Source organism: Pleurodeles waltl, chromosome 3_1 (genome assembly GCF_031143425.1).
Source record: "Pleurodeles waltl isolate 20211129_DDA chromosome 3_1, aPleWal1.hap1.20221129, whole genome shotgun sequence".
NCBI classification, from domain to species: Eukaryota; Metazoa; Chordata; class Amphibia; order Caudata; family Salamandridae; genus Pleurodeles; species Pleurodeles waltl.
Window position 1 is genome coordinate 617635698 of NC_090440.1, and position 14645 is coordinate 617650342.

At 46.6% G+C, this 14645-nt stretch overlaps 1 protein-coding gene across 3 annotated transcripts in view; it reads right to left on the bottom strand.

The window, feature by feature from the left end:
- Positions 1-14645, bottom strand: part of DEAF1 (DEAF1 transcription factor) — a 360680-nt gene that overhangs the window by 127089 nt on the left and 218946 nt on the right. For 2 of the 3 annotated variants that reach the window (XM_069223092.1, XM_069223091.1), the window contains one exon: positions 9316-9566. In XM_069223092.1, coding sequence (XP_069079193.1) covers positions 9316-9566 — 251 coding nt within the window. Of the gene's footprint in view, positions 1-8940; positions 9000-9315; positions 9567-14645 lie in introns of all 3 variants that reach the window. The other variant, XR_011201388.1, reaches the window with a different exon arrangement.

Genomic DNA, 14645 nt, shown 5'->3' on the forward strand with positions numbered 1-14645 from the left:
CTCAGACACTCCTTGAACACCAATCAGAGCAGGTCTTATGTTCATGTCTAAATTCAAACTGGTAGGGGTGAATGACAATGAATTTATATTAAAAAGATACACTAGAAAGGCTGCAGTTTCATGACATTACTGCTTAGGTGTAGCCTAACAGGTTTTCAAGCATGAAGGTAAACCATAAGCACATGATGGAATTATCTGAGGACCTTGTGTTACGTCTGCTGAGGGAAACTAATGGCACTTTGAGGAAATAAAACTATATCACTTGGCAATATGACAACACCCTTTGGCATATACAAGCCATTTTGGATAATAATAATGAGTTTTAACATATCATGGCATTTAAGGATATGAGGCCTTTAAGCACCATTTGACGTCTGTGGGGACATCAATTTGCGGTTAATGAAGAGCATATGTTTACTGCGAGACATCTGTTAGATGCTTGTGGAATTACAACACTTTAACACACTACTAATACACAGACATTTGTTGGGTGTCTGAAGAAGTGCAGCAGTTTACCCAAGTGACCAAGGACAATAACTTACTCCTAGCAACACCATCAGCATGCATGTGTATCTCTAACCTAACATCAACTGTCCCAACCGCCTCCCAATTCTAGATGAATGGTATACGGTAGCCATGCAAGTATGCAGGCTTAAGGTAGATAGATAGATAGATACTCTATTTGCATAGTTACCTAAAACCATTGCATAAAACGATTAGCAGAATTATTACATAAAAAAGTTAGCACAATTGGATAAGTTTTTGTTTAAAATCTTTAAAATGTAAGCAGTCATTGGCTCATAGTTTTTTCACTGGTTGGTTAGCTTAGGCACATGTGACAACTGAGGGCCCAGTTGTCACAATAGCAGGGGTCCTGTGCCTAAAGGTCCATATTACAAGTTGGAGAAAGATGGTGTATAGAGTCGATGGCTTGCTGTGTTAGGTGCTGTTTTTGTGTTACCAGGGACAGACATTGGACTAGGGCGCAGTTCAGTTGCAGGTCCCCAGGTGCGAAACACACCAGCACGGCTTCCCTCCTTGTTCGTAGGCCTCTTTCATTTAACTTTTTTAATAAAGCTTTCCTTTCCAACACAAGATGTTCACATGAACAGAGGACATGTAGGAGATCTTCTGTGCTCTCACCGCATAAATGACAAGTTGTATTTGTCGCATTTTTCAGCCACAGGGCTGCATTTAGAGCACCTGGTAGAAGCCCTAATCGATACCTTAAAAATTGCTCTTTTGTTTGCCTTGAAAAGCTGTGGCCAAGATATGCTCGTGGGCCCAGAGTCGTATAAGTATTCAGAGCCATCCAAGCGTGAGATCTCTGTGAAAAGGCTGCTGTCCTCCAACAGGGATTCAGGTCTAATTGATTTCCAAACAACTTTCTTGAAAGTGCTATGTGAGATTGAGGGCCTCCAGAGATCGGTAAGCCCAGTCATCCTAAGTGAATCCTCTAGGTAAACTCTGGACGGGGAGGTGTTCTTGTATTCGAGCTCCTGCCATAGGTGGGTAGCTAAGAGAGTGTGAGGTGGCACCTCGGACTTTACTCCAGACGTTTATATATGCTTCTCGTCTTGCCAGGGACTGATTCAATAGGCCAAACTCCAGTCTAAGTTGAGCAGGAGGAAGTAAATTTAGGAAGGTAAAACAGTGAGCAGAGCATGATTTAGGATTTCTGAATCTATGCCTCTATGTATTTCACTTCCGTATGTTATTGAGGGCAAGAGTTTGGCCTTTAGTACCCATAAGAGGGGGTTGAATGAGGGGCTGTTCATGTCTACTTTTAGACTTTTTAAAGATGGTGCTATGGCTAAGACTTTTCCTATAATGGACCCTCTTTGATGCCCAAAATTCCCTGATTTATCAATGGTGACGCTGAGGTATTTATACTTTTCTGTTTGCAAAAGCTGTGTCTTGCCCCAAAACCACATACTAGCGGGGTCCTTGGCTCGGATTGACAATGAGCATGTTTTTTTCAAAGTTCGCAGTCAGGGCATTGGCAGAGTATTGTTGGGTGGCATTTATTAATCTCTGGAGCCCTATTTTCATGTGGCTAATCAGGAGAAGATTGTCTGCGTACAAAAAGCACAGTAGTTCCAGGTCTCCAATTTTTTGGGCGTGCGGGTTTGTAAGAGCGAGCGAATCCGCCAGGTCTGCTAAGTATAATAAAAAATTGTAGGAGCCAGAATGCAGCCCTGTTTTAGACCTTTGGTAGGTTGTATCCCCCTTGAGAGATGAGTGCCAGTTCCCAGTTTAATCTGGACCTATGTATCCGTATGAAGGGCTATTATCAGGTGTAGAAGCGGATGTGAAAGTCCCCAGTTTGAGAGCTTCTTCCACAGCAGATTCCTCTCCATGTGGTCAAATGCTGCCTTAAAATTGCCAAAGCATAAGTGAAGCTGCCGTTTCTGTTTCTAGGCTTTGTTGGTAAGTACAATGGCATAATATTGGTTATGGTACCAGTTATTTAGAGAATCCTGTTTGGGTCTTCGTTATTATTCCCTTTTCAGCAATCCATGCAGACAGATGCTCCAACAGCAGACCTGCAAAGTACTTTGCTTCCTTGTTTATCAGGGCTATTAAGCGATAGTTGTTTGGGAGCGATCTGTCCCCATTTTTAAAGATGGGTGAAATTATGGACCCTTTCCAGGACTATGGGATAATGCCTGTATGGGCTATTTCCAGGTAGAGAGGTTCTAAGATCGTTCCCCAGCAGGACCTATTGTGCTTGAAGACTGCGGGGGAAGTCCATTGGGGCCCGGGGCATCTTCTATTCAACCCTTGGCTATCAGATCCTTTACCGTGACAGAATCAGTAAATATTGAAAATTGAATCTTCTCTGGAAACTTATGTAGAAAGGATTTTCCCACAGTTAACAGGCTTTGTGTAGGTGCCTCATGGTGGAATACATTTTTCTTTTTGTGTCTTGTAATGCGAATCTATGGACATGCGGCAAGAGTATTGTTGCTGAAGGGGCTGTGATTCGCCGGGTGGTAATCGGTCTGCAAAATTATTGCTTAGTCTTGTTGTTAGTAGTTCCCACTTAAGCACCTCACTTTTGTCATTTGCTTCTAGTTAGACTGCCAGGTCCATTGCTGCATTAGATACAAGCTCTAGGTTTGATTGTGCACATTTAACCCGTTTGTAGTTTGTAGTGTAAGTAATAAGTGGGATGCTTGCTTTATCTATTTTGGATATCGTCAGGTTAATGGCTAGTTCTTGTGGGTAATGGTCTCTCTCGCTCCTGTCTCCTACCTGGTAAGTGGCTACTTGTTCAAACAGTGGCAGAGTGACGAAGGTGTAGTCGATTGTTGTAGAGGCTGTTGTTGAAAAATATGTTGTTGCAGGTGGTAAGTCCTCCCGAAATCTACCATTTAAGGCTCTTAACTGTAGTTGTTCTAGGCCTTTGAGTAGTGTCCTGCTTATCGTCATGGGTCATCTGTGGTTTTTGGCCCCCTGTGTTGGAAGACCCCAGTCGCTGGAAAGAGCGATTGCGACTTCGTCTGTGGAGGCTCCAAGTAGGTGCAGGTTGAAGTCGCCTGAGGCGATGATGTCGGCCGTTTCAGCTATTTCTCCACTACCTATATAGTTCTCAAGCTGTTCCAACAGCTTGGTAGCATCTTTAGATTTGAGATTGGGATGAAGGTAAGTATTTACAAGTACTATCTCTGCTGTAGGCACATCCATAGGGGTGGCAATTATCACAGTGTTAGTAAATGGAATAGTGGAGACCAGAGGGGTGGCTCTGGCTGAGTGCCAGAGAGACCTAGGTAGCCATGCCACCCAGCAACTGACCGTACTTCGCTTTTCTGATTGCTGGTGAAAAGAAACACATATAGCCCTGTAGGTAAATGGTTCATCCAGCTATGTTTACTGCATTAGTATAATGTCAAAGGTGCTAATATACTGGATGAAGTCCTGATCCGAGGTTTTGATGAGGAGGACGTTCACGTTCCAAGAGCAAAGGCGAAGTGCTTCCGTTGTTGGTGTGATACCCTTCCTTATGTATCACATTTGCCACCGGGACCCATCGCAATTGTTAATCGTTCTTGAGCTCCACCGTAATTTGTTGTTGGGCTGGAGAAAGTCTATTGGAGTATGCAACATGTAGCTCCAGGACTTGCCTAAAGTGGTGATGGAGGAACTTGAGGACCTTGATGAACAACCCCAGGTGCTCTTAAGTAATGGAGAGAGTTTCCTTGATCAAGGGGTCTGGTTTTATAGCTGGTTCTGTCGTTAATAGAGGGGTCTGGTAACCGACCTCGTGGTGTGTGGTAATACTGATGCCCCAGCGTTCAAAGGTTGCTCTTTCAGTGAAGATTGTTTGGGCAATTGAGCTTATCTTCCATGTGGCCTTGGTTGCTTCGAGGGCTGATGTTGTATTGGGGCGGACAAATTCTACTGCCAGTAGGTCAGCTGTAGTCAGACCGCTTGTAGATTGAATGTGTGATAAGAGCCGGAGAATGTTTCCCCTGTTCAGGATATCGCCTGTGCCTTTAGATTTGTAATGTGGATGAAAAATAAGTGTATTAGTGTTTGTAGGCTCTGATCGAAATTTCAGTTTCTACAGAGGTTGGTTTGATACTCCTCCCCCTTCCTGACTCCAGCAATTATTAAGCATATTGACAGTGATATTCCCTGCTTGCGGGTCTTGTGTAGGGCTGGTTGGTATGCAAGTCACTCTCTGGCATTTCCAGTGGACTGGTAGTGGAAGCTCCTTTGGTGGTGCATTGGAATGGTTCAGTAAAGTTTATTGTATGGGGAGACTGAGGTTTCCATGTGTTGGAATCGCTACAGTTTGCGCAGACTGCAGGGATTTTGGATTCTGCATTGTTGCCCACCCCTTTCTTTGTCCTAGAGGCTGGTGGCAGAGGTGCAAACATTGCAGTAGTTGTGCTGATAGTTGGTGGAGCCTCCCCTCGCCATGCTTCCAACGAGTGCTTGATCTGCCTTAGTGGAGTGAGTTTCACGGGCCTCCTGAGCTGTTGTAATCGACGAGGAAGGGTCAATTGTAGCCGAGCTCCCTCAAAGGATAACTGTATTTGGGTATGGGTGCTCTAGGTTCACCTTTGACCCAGAGGACCAGGAAGATGTGACTTCATTGCGAGTCCCGTTTGCAGGTGTTCCCAGATTGGGGTCAATTGCCAGTTTAAAAGCCAAGGCACTGGACTTTCCATTTCCCACAAGTTTCTTCTTGCGACCTTTTCTCGTTTGGGCACGCCTTTGCTTAGCGTTAACTTTCTCGATGGGATTGCCAACCATGGAGCTGCCAGATGTTTCCTTGTTCTCAGTATTTGCTGCTAGGGCCGCGGTGGTTAAAGCTTCTATTGCAGATGGAATCTGGTTGTGCCCCTTTTTCAATTCCTGGCTCCTTATTGCTGGGCCATGCACTGTGCTCTCGGCTAAACTTTTGCGGGTCATGAGCTTGGGGGGCAGCTTTGGAATTGGAGGGTGTGGGGTAAATTAAAGCTCCAGATTTTAGAGACACACACAGATTGCTAAGCATGGAGGGTAGCGTAGATAGTTTGTCTATTATTGGCCCACATGGACAGCTGGTTAGAGCGCTCGCAGGATTTACTTGTGGCTGAGTGAGGAGGGATTTCAGGTCGCATACTTTCCCGTCTATTCCTGCTACAAACACTGCCAGTGTGTTAAGCAAGGTTAGTTGAACATCCATTTTGTCTCACTGATATTGAAGAGCTTCCACTAGAAGCTGCATGGTTTTGAGTAGAAAGGCCCATGCTCCTTCTGTGTGTGGATTGCAAGAGTTTGCTCTGGGATCCTGGTCAGTTGGTGTTGCAGAGCTCGTGTCTGTGCTTGCATCGGCCCTTACACCGTCCTGGTGAGACAGTTGCCTCGGAGCAGGGTCAGGGGTACTTCTGAGGTCCTGAGGAGAGTTTTGAGAATATGCGATCAGCATGTTCTCCCATTCTTGCGTGTCTAGATAGGATAGTGCTTCTTCCTCCGCTGCTATACGGACACCTTCTGTTTGTGAGCTCACTGGAGGGATTGGCAGGCGGAGGGCTTGATTTACAGCATTCGTTGAAGTTCCTTGAGGGGGTAGGTCGCAAGCTGGAATCGTGACCTGGATGTCAGTAGACGGCTGGCCCTCTTCTCTGGAGAGCGTTAACGGTGCCACTTCCGTTACCCAAAGCACTGAATCGTTTTGGCAGGTCGCACTTTGTTGGGGGGAGGACCGCCATTTTTCCTCCGGGGTCTGCCGGGGTCCCGTGTGGACCTCAGCCCTGAGGGATGGATCATGTTGCCCCGAGGGTAGTGGGGTTGTGCTAGTATTGGCAAGTTGGCTGGAACTTAAGCTTGGAGTGTTCCCCATTGTGAGGGGATCATGCTGGGATGGGCTGCTTTCAGTTGTTTTTGTGGAGATAGAAGGGTGTAGTGGTGGCTGTACGCCTTGTATGTTGCTGCTGCTTGAGAAAAAGGTGGATCCGTCATTTTTTTTAAAGGAGAACTTGATGTAGATTTTTGGTTGACAATCTGTAGTGAGGAGTTTTTCTGCTTGTTCGGAGTTGTGTCTAACACTAGGTCCTTCTGCTTCCTGATCCACCTCCATGTCAATCTCAATGAGAGGTGACACTGTCTGTGGCGTGAGGTAGCTGTCTGGAGCTTGGAGTCTCCTCTTTCTCTTCCCCATCACCGATTTTTTGGGAGGAGATTTTCTTGTTTTACCTGACTGAATGATCACCTTTTTCCTTTCTTTTGCTCTTTGTAGTTTGTATTGTCAGGCTAGTGAAATTGATGGCCAGCTGTTATATCGGCTCCGCGGATGCAGGTGCAGATAGTTGAGGGCGAAGTGGATACCGCTGCTCATGCCACCTTGGCAAGTGAGGCTCAACATACCCCACAAGCCATACCCAACCTAGCTGGGCCGCTTCTGCGGTCGACTGGAGCACAACCTTCGCAGTGACTGGCTACAGTCACCGCACTCGCCTGCTGCACTGAGGATTGGCTGTGCTGTAACTCTCCAGTTGCTCCAATGGCAATCCCCTGGTAGCCCCTGGAGCCCGCTGCTGCTCCAAGAGGTGATGGGGTGGTGAAGCGGGAAGCGGGACTCTTGGCCTGGCAATATCATGCCACCCGGGTTTCCTAGTAACCAGTTCCCCAGGTGTGCGGGGAGTACACCCAGGCACCTGTGGCTGCCAGGGAAAGGCTGGGGGTGCTATGTGGGTATAGAGGAGGCAGTAAGAGGTAGGATGAAGGAGCGAGGAGGAGAGGAGAAGAGGAGAAGAGCTGGACCTTGGCGCTACGGTGAAGTGAGGGCAGAGTGAGGGGGAGGGGATGCCAGGCGACCAAGCTTGAGGAGAAGGCGGGGGGGATGGAGGCAAAAAGGGCACAACAACCCGGCGATGCTTGCACCCACGCCCAACACCCCAACTGCATCGCCAAACCCACTACCTCACAATGCCCGGTGCAGACCCCACACTCCCGCCTCATCTCAAGGCCACCCCGCAGCCTCTCCATGAAGCACCGCACCGCAGGGACCGCGGGCACCACAGCCTCCTCAGCTCAGCTGGCTCTGATACGCAGGGAGTGCAGCACCTCACCGCACCGCAGGCACCACAGCCTCTTCAGCTCAGCTCCACTGGCTCCGATACTCAGGGAGCGCCGGACTTGCTAGACTTGTGCTACGCCGGTTCCGGTCTGTGTCCTCTCGTGATCTCTCTGCTCTGCAATCACTCTGAAGTGCAGAAGCATCAATGTTCCACTTTCTTTCACTCCAGGAAACATATCCAAGGTGATAAAAGGCTTGTAGGGGCTTCTACATTATGAAGTCCTCCATTTCCATTAATTCCCAGGTCTCTTAAGCCCTTACGTGCCAGCCCTGTCAGATCAGGCAAGACGTTCCGGAACCAGGGCCTTACCTCCCGTCTCCCGACAGACGCTTGTAAACATACGATGGACTCTATATGTTCGTTCCGACTACAACCAACTTCAATATGGGAGGGCCTTGACCATGCTCTAGTGGAATATGTGCGTTACTATTGCTCCTGCTACGGCATATGGTCTTTGGCACTCTATATTTCATACACTGGGAGTAAGCATCAGACTTTGGAAAGATGACCCACTCCTGTCATTCTTCAACAGCACTTTGGACTCCTATACAAGATCTACGTATAAGTGGACTTTCAAATTCTCTACTGCAGAGAAGGACAAAAAAAAAACTATTGCTAACTGTGGGCAACGTGAAGCAAAAGCCTTTTAAGAGAGCTGTATTCTAAATGTGAGGTAGTCGCGGGTATCACACCAGCACACTTTTCTTAAAGTAAGACAAGTCATCTAATGTTGGTTTGACAAATCCAAGCCCTATTGCAGCTGAACAAAACAGTCTTACTACTGCTCTGCTCTCGACACGACTCAAGAATGTGAGGCATCTGGACATAATTAAAAGAATGAATGAATTTATAGAGCACCCCTGGCCAGAAATCTGTAAGGCAAGGGAAACAAAATAAAATACTGCAGGCAATTTGGTGCTCTTTTGCAGTGCCTTGTATTGTGTGCTCAGCTAATCCAGTGCTCTTTGTTAGCCGTGTAAAGCTGTAGCATTAAATATATCCGCTTTACAGAAATTAAACAAAACAAAACAGAAAGGATAATATACAATTAAAAAGGTAATATAATAAAGAAGAAAGAAACGTATTACAAATAAAACATTCTAATTATAAAATTTGGGGAAACTACCATTTTTAAAAGCAGGGAGCACAATGCTGAAATATCGAGCATGAAAAGGTGCAGCAGTCTGACTGAAAACAGAACAGGTGCAGGACACAGTGGAGAATAACATTATTTTTAGAACAGAGGTCAGTAGCAGGAAAGGTGACTACAAAAGCTGCAGCGTATCTGCCCATCTTGACTTGATCAATACATCGTAGGTGGCATCATCTCCAGATGCACTTAACCTTTACTCTGCTTCATTCTTACCAGTGTGCGCTCTCATCCCCGATTACAACATTCTTGTCCAACTGGAATATCAGATCTGCCTGATGTGAACAAAAACAGAAGTGGTAGCTTCTACTAAGATTCTTCCCATCTTTGTAAGCTAATAGTTGTGAGCAGTCGTGATCATGCCTAGAAAGCTCTTAATAAACATTAATTTCTGTGCACTTGAAATCCCAATTAATAAGAAGACTTAGCTCTTCAAAATGCATTTTTCCATAACTGGTTACTTTAACCTTTGCGTGTTTTAGACCCTTCAGTTCTCCCTGCTATCTTCTCTGGTGCTTCAATGTTCTGAAGCTGCCAGATCTTCCGGCACATCAGCTCAACACAAAAACAAACCAACGCATAGACAGCTACCTCTTTCCTCTCTGCGTCGGCCTGGATCTTGGCCTGTGTGACAGCGGCTTCTCGGTGAGTACAGCTGGCCTGTTTGGCTTGGTCAATCAGCGTCTTCAGCTGCTGGGCCGTGGCGATCAAGGAGTTCACCATCTCCTCCAGGTAGAGCCAGCTGCGCTGCTCCGTCACCTCCAAGCCATTCATCACTGTCGGGGAGACGGCTTTGGTGGGGGTGATGGAAGCCACAGCCAGGGCAGGAAGAGATGCCAGCACTGCAACCGAGACAAACATGAAACCTTTAAGTGAAGAATGACTGGCAATAAGTCAAGTTAAGGTACATAGTTAGGTGCATAATAATTCAAAAGTAGCATGTGTGTTAATATGGATAATGTATATTGTAGGAAGTTGGCTCTGTATGTGCTATTTCAAAGTAAGGAATAGCATGCACAGAGTCCAAGGGTTCCCCTTAGAGGTAAAATAGTGGTAAAAATAGATAATACTAATGCTCTATTTTGTGGTAGTGTGGTCGAGCAGTAGGCTTATCCAAGGAGTAGTGTTAAGCATTTGTTGTACATACACATAGACAATAAATGAGGTACACACACTCAGAGACAAATCCAGCCAATAGGTTTTGTTATAGAAAAATATCTTTTCTTAGTTTATTTTAAGAACCACAGGTTCAAATTTAACATGTAATATCTTGTTTGAAAGGTATTGCAGGTAAGTACATTAGGAACTTTGAATCATTTCAATTGCATGTATACTTTTCAAGTTATTCACAAATAGCTATTTCAAAAGTGGACACAGTGCAATTTTCACAGTTCCTGGGGGAGGTAAGTTTTTGTTAGTTTTACCAGGTAAGTAAGACACTTACAGGGTTCAGTTCTTGGTCCAAGATAGCCCACCGTTGGGGGTTCAGAGCAACCCCAAAGTCACCACACCAGCAGCTCAGGGCCGGTCAGGTGCAGAGTTCAAAGTGGTGCCCAAAACGCATAGGCTATAATGGAGAGAAGGGGGTGCCCCGGTTCCGGTCTGCTTGCAGGTAAGTACCCGCGTCTTCGGAGGGCAGACCAGGGGGGTTTTGTAGGGCACCGGGGGGGACACAAGCCCACACAGAAATTTCACCCTCAGCGGCGCGGGGGCGGCCGGGTGCAGTGTTAGAACAAGCGTCGGGTTCGCAATGTTAGTCAATGAGAGATCAAGGGATCTCTTCAGCGCTGCAGGCAGGCAAGGGGGGGCTTCCTCGGGGAAACCTCCACTTGGGCAAGGGAGAGGGACTCCTGGGGGTTACTTCTGCAGTGAAAGTCCGGTCCTTCAGGTCCTGGGGGCTGCGGGTGCAGGGTCTTTTCCAGGCGTCGGGACTTAGGTTTCAGAGAGTCGCGGTCAGGGGAAGCCTCGGGATTCCCTCTGCAGGCGGCGCTGTGGGGGCTCAGGGGGGACAGGTTTTGGTACTCACAGTCGTAGAGTAGTCCGGGGGTCCTCCCTGAGGTGTTGGTTCTCCACCAGCCGAGTCGGGGTCGCCGGGTGCAGTGTTGCAAGTCTCACGCTTCTTGCGGGGAGTTGCAGGGTTCTTTAAAGCTGCTTCTGGAAACAAAGTTGCAGTCTTTTTGGAGCAGGTCCGCTGTCCTCGGGAGTTTCTTGTCGTCGTCGAAGCAGGGCAGTCCTCAGAGGATGCAGAGGTCGCTGGTCCCTTTGGAAGGCGTCGCTGGAGCAGAGTTCTTTGGAAGGCAGGAGACAGGCCGGTGAGTTTCTGGAGCCAAGGCAGTTGTTGTCTTCTGGTCTTCCTCTGCAGGGGTTTTCAGCTGGGCAGTCCTTCTTCTTGTTGTTGCAGGAATCTAAATTCTTAGGTTCAGGGGAGCCCTTAAATACTAAATTTAAGGGCGTGTTTAGGTCTGGGGGGTTAGTAGCCAATGGCTACTAGCCCTGAGGGTGGGTACACCCTCTTTGTGCCTCCTCCCAAGGGGAGGGGGTCACATTCCTATCCCTATTGGGGGAATCCTCCTTCTACAAGATGGAGGATTTCTAAAAGTCAGAGTCACCTCAGCTCAGGACACCTTAGGGGCTGTCCTGACTGGCCAGTGACTCCTCCTTGTTTTTCTCATTATCTCTCCTGGACTTGCCGCCAAAAGTGGGGGCTGGGTCCAGGAGGCGGGCATCTCCACTAGCTGGAGTGCCCTGGGGCATTGTAACACGAAGCTTGAGCCTTTGAAGCTCACTGCTAGGTGTTACAGTTCCTGCAGGGGGGAGGTGTGAAGCACCTCCACCCAGAGCAGGCTTTGTTTCTGTCCTCAGAGAGCACAAAGGCTCTCAATGCATGAGGTCAGACACTCGTCTCTCAGCAGCAGGCTGGCACAGACCAGTCAGTCCTGCACTGAACAATTGGGTAAAATACAGGGGGTATCTCTAAGATGCCCTCTGTGTGCATTTTTTAATAAATCCAACACTGGCATCAGTGTGGGTTTATTATTCTGAGAAGTTTGATACTAAACTTCCCAGTATTCAGTGTAGCCATTATGGAGCTGTGGAGTTCGTTTTTGACAGACTCACAGCCCATATACTCTTATGGCTACCCTGCACTTACAATGTCTAAGGTTTTGCTTAGACACTGTAGGGGCATAGTGCTCATGCACATATGCCCTCACCTGTGGTATAGTGCACCCTGCCTTAGGGCTGTAAGGCCTACTAGAGGGGTGACTTACCTATGCCACAGGCAGTGGGAGGTTGGCATGGCACCCTGAGGGGAGTGCCATGTCGACTTAGTCATTTTCTCCCATCAGCACACACAAGCTGGCAAGCAGTGTGTCTTTGCTGAGTGAGGGGTCCCTAGGGTGGCATAAGACATGCTGCAGCCCTTAGAGACCTTCCCTGGCATCAGGGCCCTTGGTACCAGAGGTACCAGTTACAAGGGACTTACCTAGGTGCCAGGGTTGTGCCAATTGTGGAAACAATGGTACATTTTAGGTGAAAGAACACTGGTGCTGGGGCCTGGTTAGCAGGGTCCCAGCACACTTCTCAGTCAAGTCAGCATCAGTATCAGGCAAAAAGTGGGGGGTAACTGCAACAGGGAGCCATTTCTTTACATATATGATGGCTTATTTCTCCTGTAGACGAGGGAACTGACCTAGCTGTGGGATTTACTGTGACTGCCATAACCCTAATGGCAGGATTCAAAGACACATTTTCCAGACTGCAAACACACTCTTTCCGATTGTGACTCTGTAACCTTTGTCCGCTTCAATCCCATGTCTTCTTTGCTTACCACTCCCATCAAAACTGGGACAAGCTAATTTCTTAATACCGGAAAGTAATGCTCAATGAGCAATTCATAGCAAAGCTTATAAAAACAAAACAAGCCCAGTTACACACATGGAGCTAGATGTATGCAAAATAATGGTCACAAATCGTGACAAGTATTTTTGCGACCTGTGTGGTAATTTGCGTAGCAACCTATGTACTAATAGGTTGTTCTGCAAAATACAGATTCGAAGTGGACCGGATTCAACCTACCTCTTGAATATTAATGAGATAGGCTGCAAATTGTGAACCCCTAGGAATGAGAGCCATCACAGAGATAGTAGCCTGCTGAGGTCAGTAAACCATCATGTCTGTGATTGCTTTTAAATAAAGTAGCATTACCTACTCTTGAAAAAAATGTTAACATTCATAGAGGGGAGGGGGACCCATTCCCATTTGTGAATGGGTTACCACCTTCTTTGAGGACCTCACCTGTAGTCAAATTTGTCAAGGTAAGCGGTCCAGCTCTGCAGCTGCAGAATTTAAGATTAGGTGACAGAGCAGGACCTCTAACCTTAACGAATGTGTGACTATAGGTGAGGTCCCCCACCAGAGTGACTGATAACATAGGACCTTGGAGACTACAGGGAATAAGTTTATTGACAGAGAAAGGTAAGAGACATTCCTATCTAAATAGAATGCAGGACGGAATATAAGGATTGTTGGTCTACATCCTGGCAAAGGCCTAGGATCTTTCCATGAGATAGGACTTTTTGCCCTAGGAGAGATTCGTGCAAGAAGGGCCGAAATATGTTGGCACGAAACAGAGCAGGGGTGTAATGAGCCACTGTCACTCAGCCACACCCACAATTCAAAGTAGAATTGTTATACGCTTTAAGCCTATCCACTGTACCCTACTATTAAATGTTATTATCCTGGGATTACATTGAGGTTGTTTTATCTTGATATCATAACCCCTAGACTGACAAGAATTAACTTAGTCTGATCTCCCCATTGTCAGGAATAAGGCCAGGCGCGGTCTAAGTCTCGCCCACAATTCCGCTGCGCAACTGCAGCGCTTTATACGCACCACTGGTCATCCCTGCTAGTTCCATGAATGGCCATCAGCGTCATCTGCCCTGTGGTAAAGCTCACGTAGCTGCAGGTTCAGGGCACTGGTGCTCAAGATGCACTTATCAGTGTTATCCTATGAAAGGACTACATTCCCCATGTTTTTAGAGGCAGCGACCATCTTGGGGTGTGGCAGGCCTATAAACCCCAGCAACACCCAAGCACGTTGCTCACTATTTTGAAGACTTCGATGTAGCCAGACCTCGTGGAGGTTTCTCTGGAAAAGTCTAGAGTTTCTGAATGGCAGAGTATCGTCTAACCAGAGTCCATGGTGCATCCAAAAACGAGTAGGTCGTACTCGTAGCGGTAAGGCCTTGCTGAATCTAAGTTTGGAGGAAGTTAATACTTCCAAGAGGTAATGCGCTTTGTGCGCACGTGATTCATGGTTTTTCCAGTACATAGATGTAAAGCGCTCTTTTGGCTCAGTGAATTCAAAGCGTTTCAGCTCACATAGATAACGTGCTTAGTGCACATGTAATTCTTGGTGTTTCCGTTCACAGATGTAAAGTGCTCTTTTTGGTTTAGTGATTCAAAGCGATTCAGTTCACAGAGATAACGCGCTTAGTGCACATGTAATTCATTGTGCTTCCATTGACAGGTGTAAAGCGTTTTTTTGGCTCAGTGATTCAAAGCGTTTCAGTTCACAGAAAAAATGCGTTATGTGCACAAGTAATTCAAGGTGTTTCAGTTCCCAGATATAAAGCGCTTCCTGGTGTTAAGCAAGGCGCTTTAGGTTTTGATTAGTAAAACCTTTTTGTCAGTTATCATTGTGAATGTGAAAGTATTTTGGAGATAAAACTAATCAAAGTTTTCATTGATCTTTGAATAACTTAAGATATGAAAAAACATTTAAGTCTTTGAGATTTTTTAAGTCGTGATCAAAGGTTAATGATGTGAATACATAATTGTTACAGGATTGATATTCTGTGTAAAATCATAGTTCAACGTTCTTGCCATCTCTTGAATCTGAGGTCGTGTTTTCACAA